This window comes from Haliotis rubra, unplaced genomic scaffold, assembly GCF_003918875.1.
Source record: "Haliotis rubra isolate DU_JTF1 unplaced genomic scaffold, ASM391887v1 Scf1, whole genome shotgun sequence".
Taxonomy (NCBI): Eukaryota; Metazoa; Mollusca; class Gastropoda; order Lepetellida; family Haliotidae; genus Haliotis; species Haliotis rubra.
In genome coordinates this window covers 2,360,152-2,375,141 of record NW_025764891.1, presented here as the reverse complement: position 1 = coordinate 2,375,141, position 14,990 = coordinate 2,360,152, and the positions used below count along the sequence as shown (strand labels likewise).

The 14,990-nt window shown below is 40.2% G+C and overlaps 1 protein-coding gene across 3 annotated transcripts in view; it reads right to left on the bottom strand.

The window, feature by feature from the left end:
* Positions 1-862: 862 nt before the first annotated feature.
* The window catches only part of LOC124267339, a 46,033-nt gene continuing 31,905 nt past the window's right edge, over positions 863-14,990 (bottom strand). Inside the window, exons 4-13 of one of the 3 annotated variants that reach the window (XM_046702356.1) lie at positions 14,372-14,483; positions 13,947-14,069; positions 12,582-13,031; positions 11,693-11,722; positions 10,197-10,332; positions 9,162-9,298; positions 6,874-7,017; positions 5,791-5,808; positions 4,064-4,189; positions 863-2,726 (exon numbers count right to left, since the gene is read on the bottom strand). In XM_046702356.1, the coding sequence (XP_046558312.1) occupies positions 2,002-2,726; positions 4,064-4,189; positions 5,791-5,808; positions 6,874-7,017; positions 9,162-9,298; positions 10,197-10,332; positions 11,693-11,722; positions 12,582-13,031; positions 13,947-14,069; positions 14,372-14,483 (2,001 nt within the window). In that variant the 3' untranslated portion in view covers positions 863-2,001. Of the gene's footprint in view, positions 2,727-4,063; positions 4,190-5,660; positions 5,682-5,790; positions 5,809-6,873; positions 7,018-9,161; positions 9,299-10,196; positions 10,333-11,692; positions 11,723-12,581; positions 13,032-13,946; positions 14,070-14,371; positions 14,484-14,990 lie in introns of all 3 variants that reach the window. The other 2 variants (XM_046702285.1, XM_046702421.1) reach the window with 2 other exon arrangements.

The window sequence follows — 14,990 nt, the reverse complement described above, 5'->3', positions numbered from 1 at the left end:
TTGAACCACAAACACTATATATTTTTTTACATTAAATCGTTGCGATAAGAAAACTTGTTCTTAGTAATATTAATTTACGTATGGTGAGTGAGTGAGTTTAGTTTTACGTCGCCTTGGCAATATTAGAGCAATATCATGGCGGAGGGCACCAGAAATGCGCTTCAGACATTGTACCTGTGTAGCGAATCGAACCCGGGTCATCGGCTATATGCGCGAACGCTTTAACCACCAGGCTACCCCACCGCTCCAATTTACGTATGAACGTAAATTAATCGGTCAAAGATTGATTTTTAATGTTCACAACTGCACAAGTTGAACGATGTTCTTTATTCAGTTTAATGGGTAACCGTCTTAAACTGCAACCTGACGCCATCGGGGCCCAACACTTTATATTTGGGGGTGGGGTAGTAGTAGTAGCCTACGTAGTGGTTAAAGCGTTCGCTCAAAAGGCCCGGGTTCGATTCCCCAAATGGGTATAACATGTGAAGCCCATTTCTGGTGTCCCCAGCCGTGATACTGCGGGAACATTGCTAAAAGCGGCGTAAAACTAACCTCACTCACTTTATTCACGGTAAGGAAATAGTGAAATAGTCTGAATTCTTCCAAACTATCACACGCAAACATTTCCACCCTTTGGGATCGCTTACAACATCCGCTCACATAAAGTCACTGATGATATCCATCATTCACACTCATATGGGATGCCGCCGCAATTATTGTTCGGTGCTCAGCTTTTGATTGGCTCACACAACGACTGTAGATCGCTGATTGGACTGTTGCTTATCAACTCTCGGCAGGTGCGTGAAACAGTTCCATTTCTTCTTCGTCAACTATAACACATAAATAACTGACACAGATCATCTTAGGGTGGGAATATACTTTATTATTGTACAACTCAACTGACTCGTCAAGTCTCTTAAAAGCACCAAGAAAATCAAGTGAAAGGCCATTTTGTGCCCAGTTCATGACCACTGACCTTACATAGTATGTGGAATGCACTTGTAGTAAGTACAATACTTAATATGCATGCACAATCAAAGGAGGTATAATATTTACTGACACAAGAAAATCGATGTTAGACAATGAGAACATCACCATGAAAACAATTTGTGATATAAGTAAGCACCATCTTAGGTTAGGTGGCTTTTGAAAAGTTTAACGATCACAAGAAGAAAGAACATATGACCACCTCATGTATGTTTTTCCAGACAGCACTAAACACATGGCAAGGAATTCATACATCATGACAAAATTACCAGAATGTAATTAAAATATTTACACCATTTCATATCGGAAAATATATACAGTTTATTTCAATAATTTGTATTACAGATTAATTTATAACGTTCATTATTGCACAAGCTGAAAGATGTTCTAAATTCAATGCACGGGGACGAAATGAGTAAATATAATGAGTTGTTCCATAAACAGCCAGAAGAGAATCTAGCAAACACTAACAAAGGTATAAAGGGGAATTTATATAGTCTACCAATATATGGCCTACAAAAACACAATGGGCGTATGGCGACAAAGAAGTATCAACTAAAAGCATTAAATATGGCTAATATAAAACATATTTTCATAAAAGTAAAACGAATGGAAACCTCAAAACTTTTATTCTTATAAGAAACAAATAACTTTGTAACACCTGTAGCACTGACGTTGTAGGCATAAACCTGACATGTACACAATCCTAACACCAAGTGTAGACAGAAAGAAAATGCCAAAAGACGTTTACTTAAAAATGTACGAATATAAGCTGATGTAATTTGATTTCAACTCATGTAAACCACATCATTTAGTATCAATTCTGTAACATATTCTATGCAAAAATGTGAAAAACCATAGTGTCATCACACTTATCTTTCTAGTAACTGTAAAATATGACATTTAAGTCAAACTGAAACAGTATATCGTTTTGACATATTTTGGACAGGGTGGAATGATTAGGTCAAGGGAAGGACTTCGCATTTTTAGTTTGGTAGTTTATCACTGGCGTGCTTACAAGTTCATAATCACAGCTTTCATGTACGCTGCCGCTGTTAGTGACGCGTATGGCTGCCATTCCTTCTTTTGACCGTCGATATAGTCGCACATACCCCTGACGACGAGGAAGCTGTTACAGCGATTACCTTCAAGGGACTCCAACACGGAGTCATACTCTGCATCAAATGCCTTTACATTGTTCATTTGGGAGAAATCCTGCCTAAGGTCTTCAGCCCTCGCCACGATCTTGCCCGAACCGATGACGCCATACCGGATGTTCATCTGCCCTTCCCGATACGCACTTCCGTACATGCTCCGTGGGCGCGGATGCTCGTACTGAAGAACAGTGCCGTCCCGTTTCGTGGCGTACAGCTTATCTGTCGTAATGTTTGGCCTATGGAAGTTGGATTCTTCTCCTTTGAGTTTAGTTTTCCCCTCTTCAACATACAATTCCCAGGGTTTCGGCTCATGGGATCTCATTTCAGTGGTTCTGCGTAAGTCTTTGACAGCGCTTTGAAGAGTCTGGTCTCGCGAATCCCATGCACGGGTCATATAGCTATAGCCGTGTGATCCCTGGAGCCTCTCCACCTTCTGACAATACACGTACATAGCTCCACTGCTGTCGACCGGCATCGACACGACCACATCCCCGAGACGGACGTGTTTGGTGTAGTCGGTGTAGTGGGGAACGGCGCCACCACAGCCCACAATGAACACGTGATCAATTCTGCTAAATGTTCCTGAAACATGCAGTAATAATTAGATAGTAAAGTGGTGGAGTCAGGTTTATCGCTGCTTTTGACAATATTTCAGGTCACCGTTCGAAATAGCTACTGGCCCGCTAGCCAAATGCTATAGCTGATTGTGAATCGGGCCAGTAACATATTGTTCAAGCTATCCCGACTGGCAAGCTGAAAATCTAAGATAATGTGTTCTTTATATAATGCACATGACTATGATTAAGTTAATTAGTAAGGTGTTAAAAATCCGTCCGCAAAAGTTTCGTGATTTTTATTATCTCTTGTCACACGAAGATCGCTATATAAAAATGCGAATAGCATTGAGCCAAAGAGGTTAGGAACCATTACAATACAAATATAACGTTTGCTATCTTCAATTAGCAAACATCACACCAATTCTGACCGATGTGCATTTTGATATTGATATTTTGCAGGGCCAGTGAAGTATGATGTGGCCAAGTAACATTTTACTTAACTCGCCCCTCTGGCTAGTGACGTTTCAAAAATACACTGTTTCGCGTGTTTATGCAGCAGTGTAAAAATTGATAAAAACATTACGCGATGTAAGTCTTTGACGGTTAGCACTTTGTTAAAACCAGAAGCTCTGATATGGTAACGACGCACCAGATATAGAGTGAGTATGTTTCTACGCCGCATTTGGCAATAATTTATCTCATACGGGACACCGAAAATATGCTGCACACATGTTACTCAATGTACACATGTAGGGATACCAAACCAAGGCTACACCCCTCCCCCAACCCATCTCTCTCCTCCTTCCCCACTGCTCCCCACCAAGGACCAACCAGGCCGAATCTTCTACTCGAACCCACCCTTCCCATGCAGAGCTACCAAACCCTCCAATCCCACATTCAATTCGGAATAGTATTTTTAAACGGACTGGAAAAATTCCATATATCTAATAGCTCTAACACACCCCTACTTAGTCTTTAACGATATTACAACTTGTTGTTCGTGGCTTTATGTTGTGTTAGGGATGTTTACATTTCAGTCTTCAATTCAAGAACATGTCAAGACAAATTATTGAAATGATTGTATTTTCAGCTTTCCCCCCCTGAAATTGAGCTCACAAAAGACGAATAGCCTCTAATGGCCGCTAAGACATCTTAAAGCATTGTAATTCGCTTCAGTTTTTATGTTTAGAGAGCATTGTTTGTAAATATAAGTGCTGTCTATGTATGTCAAAAATTATACAATACGTCTTCCAGTGTTTCCACTGATCGTATTTATGACGAGATAACCTTCAACATGAGCCGAAGTAGTCTTTATTACTCCAGGTAGTGTATCCACACTTTAGGGAAGTCACTCGTCCTTACCTAACAGCCTTGTGACCGTGTTCTCTGCTGCAATCATAGCACCTTGTCCGCCCTGCAACCTCGACAGCTTGGTGGACACCACGACGAACTTCCCGATGCGCCCACACGTGTACACCTGGGACTCCCCTGTAAGAGTGAGTGAGTGAGTGAGTTTAGTTTTACGCCTCACTCAGCAGTATTCCATCTATATGGCGGTGGTCTGTAAATAATCGAGTCTTGACCAGACAATCCAGTGATCAACAGCATGAGCATCGATCTACGCCGCCATATAGATGGACTATTGCTCAGAGCAGCGGCAAACAACAAACAAACACAGCTATAGGAATAAAACCGAGGCCCTCAGTCTTGTGAGCGACCACTTCATAAATATTTGCTTCCTATTTTGACCTACGAGTGCTCAATACACGTTACTCTCTTCAAGCATTTACGGTATGCGGGTATAAGCGTAACTGTCAGCAACTGACTAAACTTTATGATACTAAAAAGCCCTGTACAAAAAGGGTCTTTGAGGACGTTAAATAACCCCTTTACTGTAGAACATTTCTAAAGAACATATATATTAATCTGCAATTACATTTCAGGTCTGTAACTACCGTATTTCATCTGTTTAACGTTACACGATGGGTATCAAAAACACATCGCCTCTAAATGACGTCGGCTCATACACCGTCCAAAACAGATGTCGGGTCTCTAACTGTGGAATGTGTGTGATTAATGATGACCGTTTGTACACTTTATTTAACTGTAGCATGTCGGATTCAGTGATGTAGTGAGTTTCCACTGCGCCAGCATTAATTAAAATTTATTGATGGCGTCCTATAGATGAAATACGGTAGTTAGCTTCAGTGCGTTCGTGGTATGCTTTACGTAAGTTCGTTCATAAACATGCGAAGGAGCTTTTCTGTGGATCATCGGAGACCATTCACATATAGCTATAAGGTTTCGAGCGTGTCTGGGCCATTTTGTTCCATGTTACTATGAAGCCTTCATATGTCAACGGTCTTTGTCCGATTTAATAATCTTCCAAGTCAGAAGCTTCCAATCATTTGATACGGCGCATAATTCAGAAATCAGCATCTGCTCTGTGTTTTGGATGGAGACAAGTCCAATCTGAACGCTATCAAAAGAATACATTAGTGTTAAAAAATATGCTCTCGGCGATCTCATTACTTTACAAAACCCGAATTTGTTCCAGTTAAGAGAAGCTTGGCAACTGGGAGAAGTGAATTTGTGAGATAATCGAATTGTGTGCTTTGCAGGTCAGTGCACAGCATGCTCCCATTCTCGCCGGCATCAGTGACGCACGGCTGCGTCCACAGCTACTCACAAGCTGCATATAATCTCCGTATTGAAAATGACACAGATGCAGGTGCCCCTGAAGTCTAAACACGACAGAAATATGGACTAGAAGGAAAGTTGATTTAAATGAAAAAAAAGGAGAAAATATTTAAACATGCAAAAATTATTAGAAGTACAGGAGCAGGAACAATGACTGACTGATCTATGAAGGGGCGTACACAAAATACAAACTGAAAACACGACGATTTTGATATAAAACTACGAGAAAACTACAACATTCGCAACAAACAAAACTTTCCAGTTGGTAAATGATGTCTGCCTAAAAATGAAACAAAAATAAAAAACCCATAAAAAATAGCTTGAACAAACACACTACCGACGAAATAAATCAACAAAACAATTGAGAATTCTTTTAAAACATAACTCACCAATGGTGGTGCCGCACCCTAGATGCATATATGTATACCTTTATATGTACATTTTCATATGTTAGAACATTGTGTGTATTATTGCTTGTTGGCAAATACGAAATTTTATTAAAATGTTTATATTTGGGGTTACAGTTTCTCAGTCAACTACAGATTCTAGTGCATTTATTGGTTGAGTCCCATCTGGAATTCTAACCCACACCCTAAGAGTCAGGCACATAATCGCCAACACACAAAGTTATTCTAAATGGCACTGTGTATTCCTAACGATTTTATTGTACTTTTTAGCTAAAAGGGTACAATTACTACGGAATTCTACGTAGGTGGTTCATCGGAAGAGAACATATCTGTGTACGTACTGAACGATTAGTGAGTGTAGAATGAGATTCCCTAATGGCATTACATGTTTTACGAAACATGAAAGACCAGTCTCATAATGATATGTGTAAGTATTATCGATGATAATGATGAGAACTGTGACGCTAATAAAGGATTGGTATGTGTAGGGGTTGGAACGGAGGGAGGCGGAGCACTACATGAAATATGACTTCTGCATGTTACACGTAAAAGGGATGGGTAACAATAGTTACAGTTAAGGGGCGTGGGTTTGGGGTAAAAAAGACAGTAACATGTCAATGAGTGAGTGAGTGAGTGAGTGAGTATGGTTTTACGCCGCTTTTAGCAATATTCCAGCAATATCACGGCGGGGGACACCAGAAATGGGCTTCACACATTGTACCCATGTGGGGAATCGAACCCGGGTCTTCGGCGTGACGAGCGAACGCTTTAACCACTAGGCTACCCACCGCCCCCACATGTCAATGGACGGGGTGGGGGCATGAACGACTGTTAGATGTAAACAGACGGGGTGAGGGCATGATAGAATTTTACATGTAAGGGACGTGGGTGGGGGCCTGAAAAAATAAGGTTAAATGGGGCGGATGGGTGGGAACCAGTGCCCCCCTTCCAAATTACCCATCCCTAATCGATGATCCACATCTCTAATATTAATACCTTTAGTGGGCCCCTATGGAATCTGTCCCTGACTACTTGATGCAATACGAGCCATGTTGTCGTACCCACCTTCAGTCTTGAACTTGACATATGTTGTTTTGTCCTCCATCATGGCGTCCACGGCAAGCTTCTCACAGAACAGGCCCGTGATGATGCCAATTGTCGGCTGCTCCTTCCCCGTCAACGTCGGCATCTCCTTCACCAACTTGATTTCTGGCGGGAAACACAACACACGTGATCATCTGTTGCCCTTCCACATGTACATGTATATCAAATACTTCTCTGTTTTGAAAGGTATGTTATATTATCCCACGATATATTAAGGTGATTTCTGGCGCCAAGCACACGGAATGTGATCATGTGTTGCTCAAACACATTTACATCAGACATTTCTCAACTTTGAAAGGAATATTTATATTTTACCACACGCCATACTACCTTGTTTTCTGGCGGGAAACACAATTTATGTAATCGTCTGTTATATAACCACATGAACATACACGACTCCAATCTGAATGTGCTGTTTCACCATGTACCAGTTGATTCCTTATGATATACACATGTGCGGGTGGTTAAAGCGTTCGCTCGTCCCGCCGAAGACCCGGGTTCGATTCCCCGCATGGGTACTATGTGTGAAGCCCATTTCTGGTGTCCCCGCCGTGCTAAATGCGGCAAAAAACTAAACTCACTCACTCATTCACTACACATTTGCATGTCTTTTTGTAAGATGGGTCGAGTTTGTTTGGCGTCCCTATAAACATATTTAAGTAGTGTCACAAGGTCAGCTAGGTGTGGATGGACGCTGAAGTAGAACAGATCGTAGACGCTTACTTCGTAGGTTTAAAGTCAACTATGTGAAGAAATACAGTATTCCTATTCCAAGTTGAGTAGCATTCAGCCGTGTTTCTGTGGACGGACTCTAGGTATTCTAGAGGGGGGAGGGGGAGTACCTTAGTGGGTATAGTTCGATTTCGATGGGTGAATATGTGGAAGGGCTGTGTCTGAAGATCCACCACCTTGATATTGTTGTATATATCTAAAGCGACGTAACAGCACACTCACGCATCATAGCTGGGAATGTTCCCATTACAAACGACACAAACTAATACATGGAAGCATCAATATATTGTTTTTCTTGAGACTTCCATAACAAACTGTTTAGAATCTTTGGAACGGCCTCGACTTTCAGAGACCGGTTTCAGCGGTTGTTCATGCCAATGTACGGAAATTGCAGCAGTTGGCGTGAGATCGATCGGTGGAAAGGGGCCTTAAATAACTGATACACCCTTCAGACCGAAGCAGGTGATACGTAACACTGATGAAGTACTGAGGTTGACGTGACCCAGGTGCCCGCTTCAAGTATACTACTCAAAGAAGTTAAAGATCACATGGTGGTGTTCCATGGAAGCTCCTAGCTATTGTTAAACGGTCATGCCATCTGATGTTCGTTAATTTCTTTTGAGCATTATGCCACCAGTTATACTAGGTTAATGTTACCTTCTGATGAATCTTCTAAACTCATATGGGGTTAAAAGAGTGAGTGAGTAACTGAGTTCAGTATTACTCCGCCTTTAGGAATATTCCAGCAATATCACGGCGGGGGCATCAGAAATGGGTTTCACACATTGTACCCATGTGGGTTATCGGAAATGTCATTATATTAATATATACGTTGACATATTATGAACATTAGTTTTGTACCATGGAAGGATTAATATTATCAATATCAACAGTGGAGTAGTATGTATAGCTCACACAGACGATGTGTGTAGTTAACCTGTGAGAGTGATATCAGTGTCGTTTCTCAGTATCCTATTATTTATTTGTAACAGCTGTTATTCTTGACAAGTTTCATCGTGAAATACATGTCGTTGTGGTGAATATAACTTATACATCTGTATATATGGTTTATATTGTATAGTGCCCCTATTTCATAGTACTCATGATGAACAGGAAGGTCAATATTGACAATATGTAACCCTCTGATTTAGCTTTAGCTGTGGAAGTGGATTCTGCTTTTGAAAATGGACTTTGTAGTAATTGTGTATCGTTATAACCATGTTCGGAATTGAACCATTATCGAATGCAAGGAAGCCTTGGCAGTAACTGTTGGCCTACCCCTCGCCTCTGGCATTGGTGCCAAACGTATCATGTTAGGCTTTCCACTTGGGACTATGAATCGACCTACTATTGAATGCCAGGACGGCAAGGACAGTGACTATTGGCCTTCTCCTTGACTCTGGCACTGGCAGAAAGTATCATGTTAGGCGTTCCGGATTTGGAATCGACCCACAATAGACAGCGTGGAAGTCAAAGGCATGACTACTGGACTACCCTGGCATTGCTGTAGCACGTACCGTGTTTGGCGTTCAGCTCGCCGGACTGTACCCGCATCCAGATCTCCTTCTCCACCTCCTGTATCAACCCCTTCTTCCGCATCTCATTCAGCATCACGACGGCGGCAATGCAGTCCGAGGACTTGATCTTACACTTCCTGAGAACAACAAGCTCAATGTTAACACGTGGACATGTGTGTGTACCGGAAGTAACGGTTGCTATAATGTCCCCTGCTCGGATATATACCACACCACCTATGATAGGGATAAGTCATATCTTTCCGTGATACACACAACTGATTCTCACAGAACACGGGCAGAAGAGAGTATACACTTGAAAATTGGATTTCATATAAAATCGATAACGTTCCTAGACTGAAAAGTGAGGTTTTCATCAGTATGACACATCGCCTATAATTTATAAGAAATTGATAAATACATCATCATTGGGTAACCATTTTGCGTTTCTTCCTTTTTCAGCCTACTTCCATTTGCACGTCAGTTTTTTTGTCAGTTCTATATTTAAATAAATATAATTATCCCTGTCAAATGTTGAATAGTATATAAGTATATTTTCTGAAAACATGATTTGGATACTAGTTAGATAACTACATAACATAAGTAATTGGTTTGAGTGATTATTGTTTTACGACGCAGTGAGCAATTATCAGTCGATTACCACAGTCGCATCTGTATTATCGAGTCCAAACTACTGTTTAATGGCATGACCATCGACGATTATCAGAGACAATCAAGCAGGTCACACAACTATCACAACGGCACAACATCTTCATACTGATCTGCCGTGAAATTCCTACAACAGCAAACCATGTTTGCCGTAAGGGGCGACTAGTAGGATCGGGCAGTCAAGCTCGCTGACTTGGTTGACGCAAGTCATCGTATTCCAATTGCGTAAATTCATGCTTATGATGTTGATCACTGGATTGTCTGTTCCAGACTCGATTATTTACAGACAGCCGCCATTTTGCTGAAATATTGCTGAGTGCGGCGTTAAACCAAGCAAATACTAGTCGGTATAATGCAGTGACCACGTACTGAAGTAGTTCCGTCACAGGCACAGGGTTGGGGTAAGCATCCTCCAGACAACTGAGCATGCGCTGTTTCTTTGCCAACCACAGCAGGCTCATCCGGATCTTCTCCCTCTTCCTGGCGCGTTCCTTGTCGTAGTTTCCTGGCAATCATAAAGTAGAACTAAATTATTTACGTCCTTTGCTTAATATGAGGATACGTTCCTGCATCCACCAACACCAGCAGTGGAATCTCTTCGCGTTTAGAACAAGCGTGGGTCAACTAGTGCAAACCTGAAATAAATCCATATCAGCAAAACATGTTTGAGGACAAATATTTAATAAATCGATAAGTCAATCTTGACAATCATCATTACTTGCCATAAGATGTGAAATATGTGAAGACATAATTAAGACGTTCTACGAATATATACATCTAACATTGTTATTCAATAGTAAATATTTGCCTGTATTATATTACAATGTAACACCAAATAATTTGAACCACGATCTTGATAGAATAAAGAGAACAACCATGAACGAGCAATCCAAAAACTGGCCTTCTATAGTAAAAAGATCCACACAAAGGTTTAAGAAAAGTGGGACAAGCAGTAAGAACAACAAAAGACAAGACAACGACAGATATCAGTGTTAACTATAGCAGGTTCCGTGCAAACTCTGAATTTTAAATAAATAGCAACATCCCTCATGAGACTTAATATGAAACATCCATGATATTATATTGATAAAACGTTCAACGAAGTAGATAGATTGGAATTTATTAATGTAGAATCACATTCTTCCAGAGACTTACAAACTGGGCTTTACTGTAAAGAAGTTCTGCACACACACGCGCAAACATACACAAACAGTGCAAAGTTAAGACAACATAACAAAAGGATGTCATGAAAAAGAACAAAAAAACAGAAGAAAAACTTACAAAAAGGAAAGGACGTTAATAGTATATAATTTAAGTAGTATTAATCTTAATCGGAATAAGTAGCCTTTATTAAAGAGTTAAATAATATGTTATTATTAGCAAAATGTTTTAATGCAAAAAGTTACGTTTGAGTCCAGGAAATAAAATCGTTTAGCACATCTAGGAATGAATGTCAAAGACACGTCTGGAAAAATACACGAAAAACACCACAAAAAACATACAAAACAGAGAAGTTCGACACTGAAAATACAACGTAACCGTCAGTTCTAGTGTACAGCATAGATGTCATTGCAGGAGTGGTTTGGAATGTCACAAATATTTAAATCATATATTTATGGGCCTGTTTGACGTCATCACTTCTATGACTTCATAAAAATGACTTCAACTATACTATCCATAGTATGATTACGTATGTATCAAGTATCAGCGATGGTCTAGCCATATAAATGAAAAATATGACTATTAGCATATACTTTATAAGCTGTTTTTGTGTTACGATTTTCAGTGTCGACCCTGATCATCTGTAAGGCACAGAGAAAGACATGAAGCGGGTACGCCTCGAGGGAGATATGAGTGTTATCTACCTGAGTAGGTTCTCCATTGCGGCAACTCGTCTGTGATTGAACGATACAGGTTGAAGAGAAATAGAACATGAACTAAATAAGCCATGCCCATAGAATTACCACTACATCTTACCTGCATGTAGTCAGTACAGTATAAAATTAACTCAACCCTAATGGACGTACGCAATAGAGAATATTTAAACTTTAAATATGATACATTGTAGCGTCAAATATGCAAAGAGTATGTGTGTTGCTTTACAATTAAATTCAAGTTTACTCCGGGTGTTGAATAAAAATGCTCAAGTTACGATATCGTTATTTACATAGGTAGTGACTGTTTATGAGTGACACATATTTTGTCATTACTTAAAGCACTAATGAGATACCTTTGAGTCAACCATGCAACTATATACTTCTACACTATATAATCCGATTTTGGCACACATACAGTTTTTACCTTTTCTTTAACCTTCTCCATATTAATAAACCTAATTCAGTCTCATATGATAAATACAATTTGTATAATGATAAATACAATTTGTATACTCTTTCAATGGGCAAGAGATTTTGTTATATGCCACAACCAGCACCACTTGAACCTTAATTTCGGCTTCCTGTAAATAACCAGGCAATCTATATAAGATATAGAGCCTGAGTTAGGAAACCTACTGGCCGACAGCATGAGCAAATATTCGCGTCATCAGATCAGAATGACAGAAAATCAGCCAAGTGACCACAAAATCCTCACTGGTCGACATTTAAGACAAGTACGGTATTTAGTTGCTTAGTTTAGTACGGAATTCCGGCAGGAGATGTTTCCGATTAACTGTTCAATATACACCACGTGAGCATTGAATAAATAGATAAATATAAATATTAACAAGACGCTATAAAGAAATCATGTACGCACCTAATATTTCTGCAAACTCCCACTGGCCCTTCGAAGCTCGCCCAGTCGACAAGGCCATGCAATTTATGTTGAACTGTTTGTACACCGGAAGTTTGTATTTCAAGAAGGTATTTTTCCCATAGTAAGCTCCCCTGCCGACTTCGATCATGTGATCCTTCCAACTGACCCAAAAGAACCGGAAGTCGTCTTCACTGAGCAGGCCTATTGTGGTTGCCTCCGCTTTGATGGCGCCCATGGAGCCGTCCCGGATGTAGGATTTAGTGTTGTTTTCTGCCCCCAAGACGATCTCGTGCGTCTTTCTGTCCACGTCGCCGTACACAGCCGACAACGCGAGGAACGCGTCTCCCGCGGCCTTGATCTTGAATGTGATGAAGTTCTTGTTGTTAACTTGGACTTCCGGTACAAACTGGTAAGCATAGGTGCTCGGTGTGAACACAGAGGTGAAACTCTCTGAAAGCAAAACAGTCAAAATCCATACATTCATAATGAGAGAGCACTGTGAAATGTGTAAGGAAAATACAACCACGGCTATAGCCTAGGTCAGACTTTGATGCAAGGTTCTGATTTTTGAAGTTTTAATGATGTTCGTCTTTTATGTTAGATATGTGTGGCTGTATGAAACAGCAATCACACCATAACGTATATTTCCATCACTCTGTATAAATTGGCATATGATGACTTTTACACAATAATCAATAGACGTAATGGTTACTATAATATGACGGACGATAATATAACTAGACAGCCGTTAAAAGGGCATGTATTGTAACATATGTCATATTTTTGTTTACACTTTTTCAGTAAAGAAGGGAATCCAGTAATTTTGGGGGTTGATTAATATTCGGCACCTAATCGCTATGACACAAAGACTGCGATCCAACCCACTCAACCATTGCGGCTTCCTAAAAATGTAAGTCAGACAAGTAGTCCAGATCAACATATATTCCCATGATGTTTTAGGACAGTTTTTATAAGCTCCTTATATTGGTACTTTTTTTACTTTATATTTGGTTTACTGAAAAAATATGTCTGCAGAATTACGCCCAAGCTCTATGAAATATTGAAATAAGAATATTTAACAAAAGTATTTAAATTACACTGATGAAGATTACATTTATAAAGGCAGTCTTGTTCCATCGCCCGACTGCTATAGCAAGACCTTAACCGTTAGTGCGAAACTATGCTTGGTTGAGTGGTATCTCTGTGTGACATGTGAGGTCGTAGACAGCATTAACTCGGGAGAATACACCAACTTTATTACTGCAAATTGCCAGGCGAATGTACTTACATTATTGACAGGGCCACTTCAGACATGGCCATTCAAATGTCTAGTGTCAAATCTAAAGTAAACCGCCATCTACTTACGAACTGGTGGGATGTCTTCATCTGGTTCTGACTCTACGTTCTGCTTGACCTCAAGCTCCACACGTTTGATCAGTCGGTAATTCTTCAACAACACTAAGGCACGCTTAACGAAACCAATGTAATCTGAAACATTCAAACCAACTGAATGACAAACCTGTAAAATGCTATAAATGAACCCTTTAATAACAGACTGAGGCTTCATGATATATAGCAATAAAATTGTGTTCCACCAGCCATTGTATTACCTTGTAGAAGCTGGACCTTGTATACTACAGGCGAATAAAGCAAATGCGACATTTAAAACTGAAATACCTTTGCAACCTTACTAACACAACTTTACAACATTCACACGTGTGGGTTCCAATTACGGACATAAATTCATTTTTTCTGAGAGCTATAGTTACAGAACAACCAATTGCACCAACTTTTAGACAGAGTCCCAGGTGCCACAAGTTCCTGGAAGTAGTCTGTGAATGTCTTCTTTTTCTGCACCCCATCAGCCGATCCCCGGAACCAGAACTGCAGCGTCCACAAATCCTGAAATGTGGACAAGTGAGAGTGTTTTTGTCCATTTCCCAGCAATATCAGGAATTTGAACATCAGGACAATATGCACACATTCCCAGATAGCATTCGGACGTTGGCCCCATGTTGGCAATGTTGGCAAAACCATTGCCAACATTGGGCCAACGTCTGAATGCTATCTGGGTTGTACTAATGAAAGGATGCGAACCGGAAGGACGCTTAGATCGCTATGATGCCCAATATTACTGGATCCTGTAGAATATGGAACGTGGTTATACGAATGGTTCACGGTTTCACATGGCAAATCGTTTAAAGAATTGTCAACGCATGATCTTTCAATAAAAACACAGGGTTATCCATATCATTCGTGTAGTCTCACAATCGTAAATACATAGCTCAGACTGGATGAACACATATGTATCCTTTTATGTTGTATGTAAGATGTCATCTTTGAATCAATAATCGTTTCAATAGCACGTGTCTTCACTGAAGTCAGACGGAAATGACGAAGCCCGGGGGA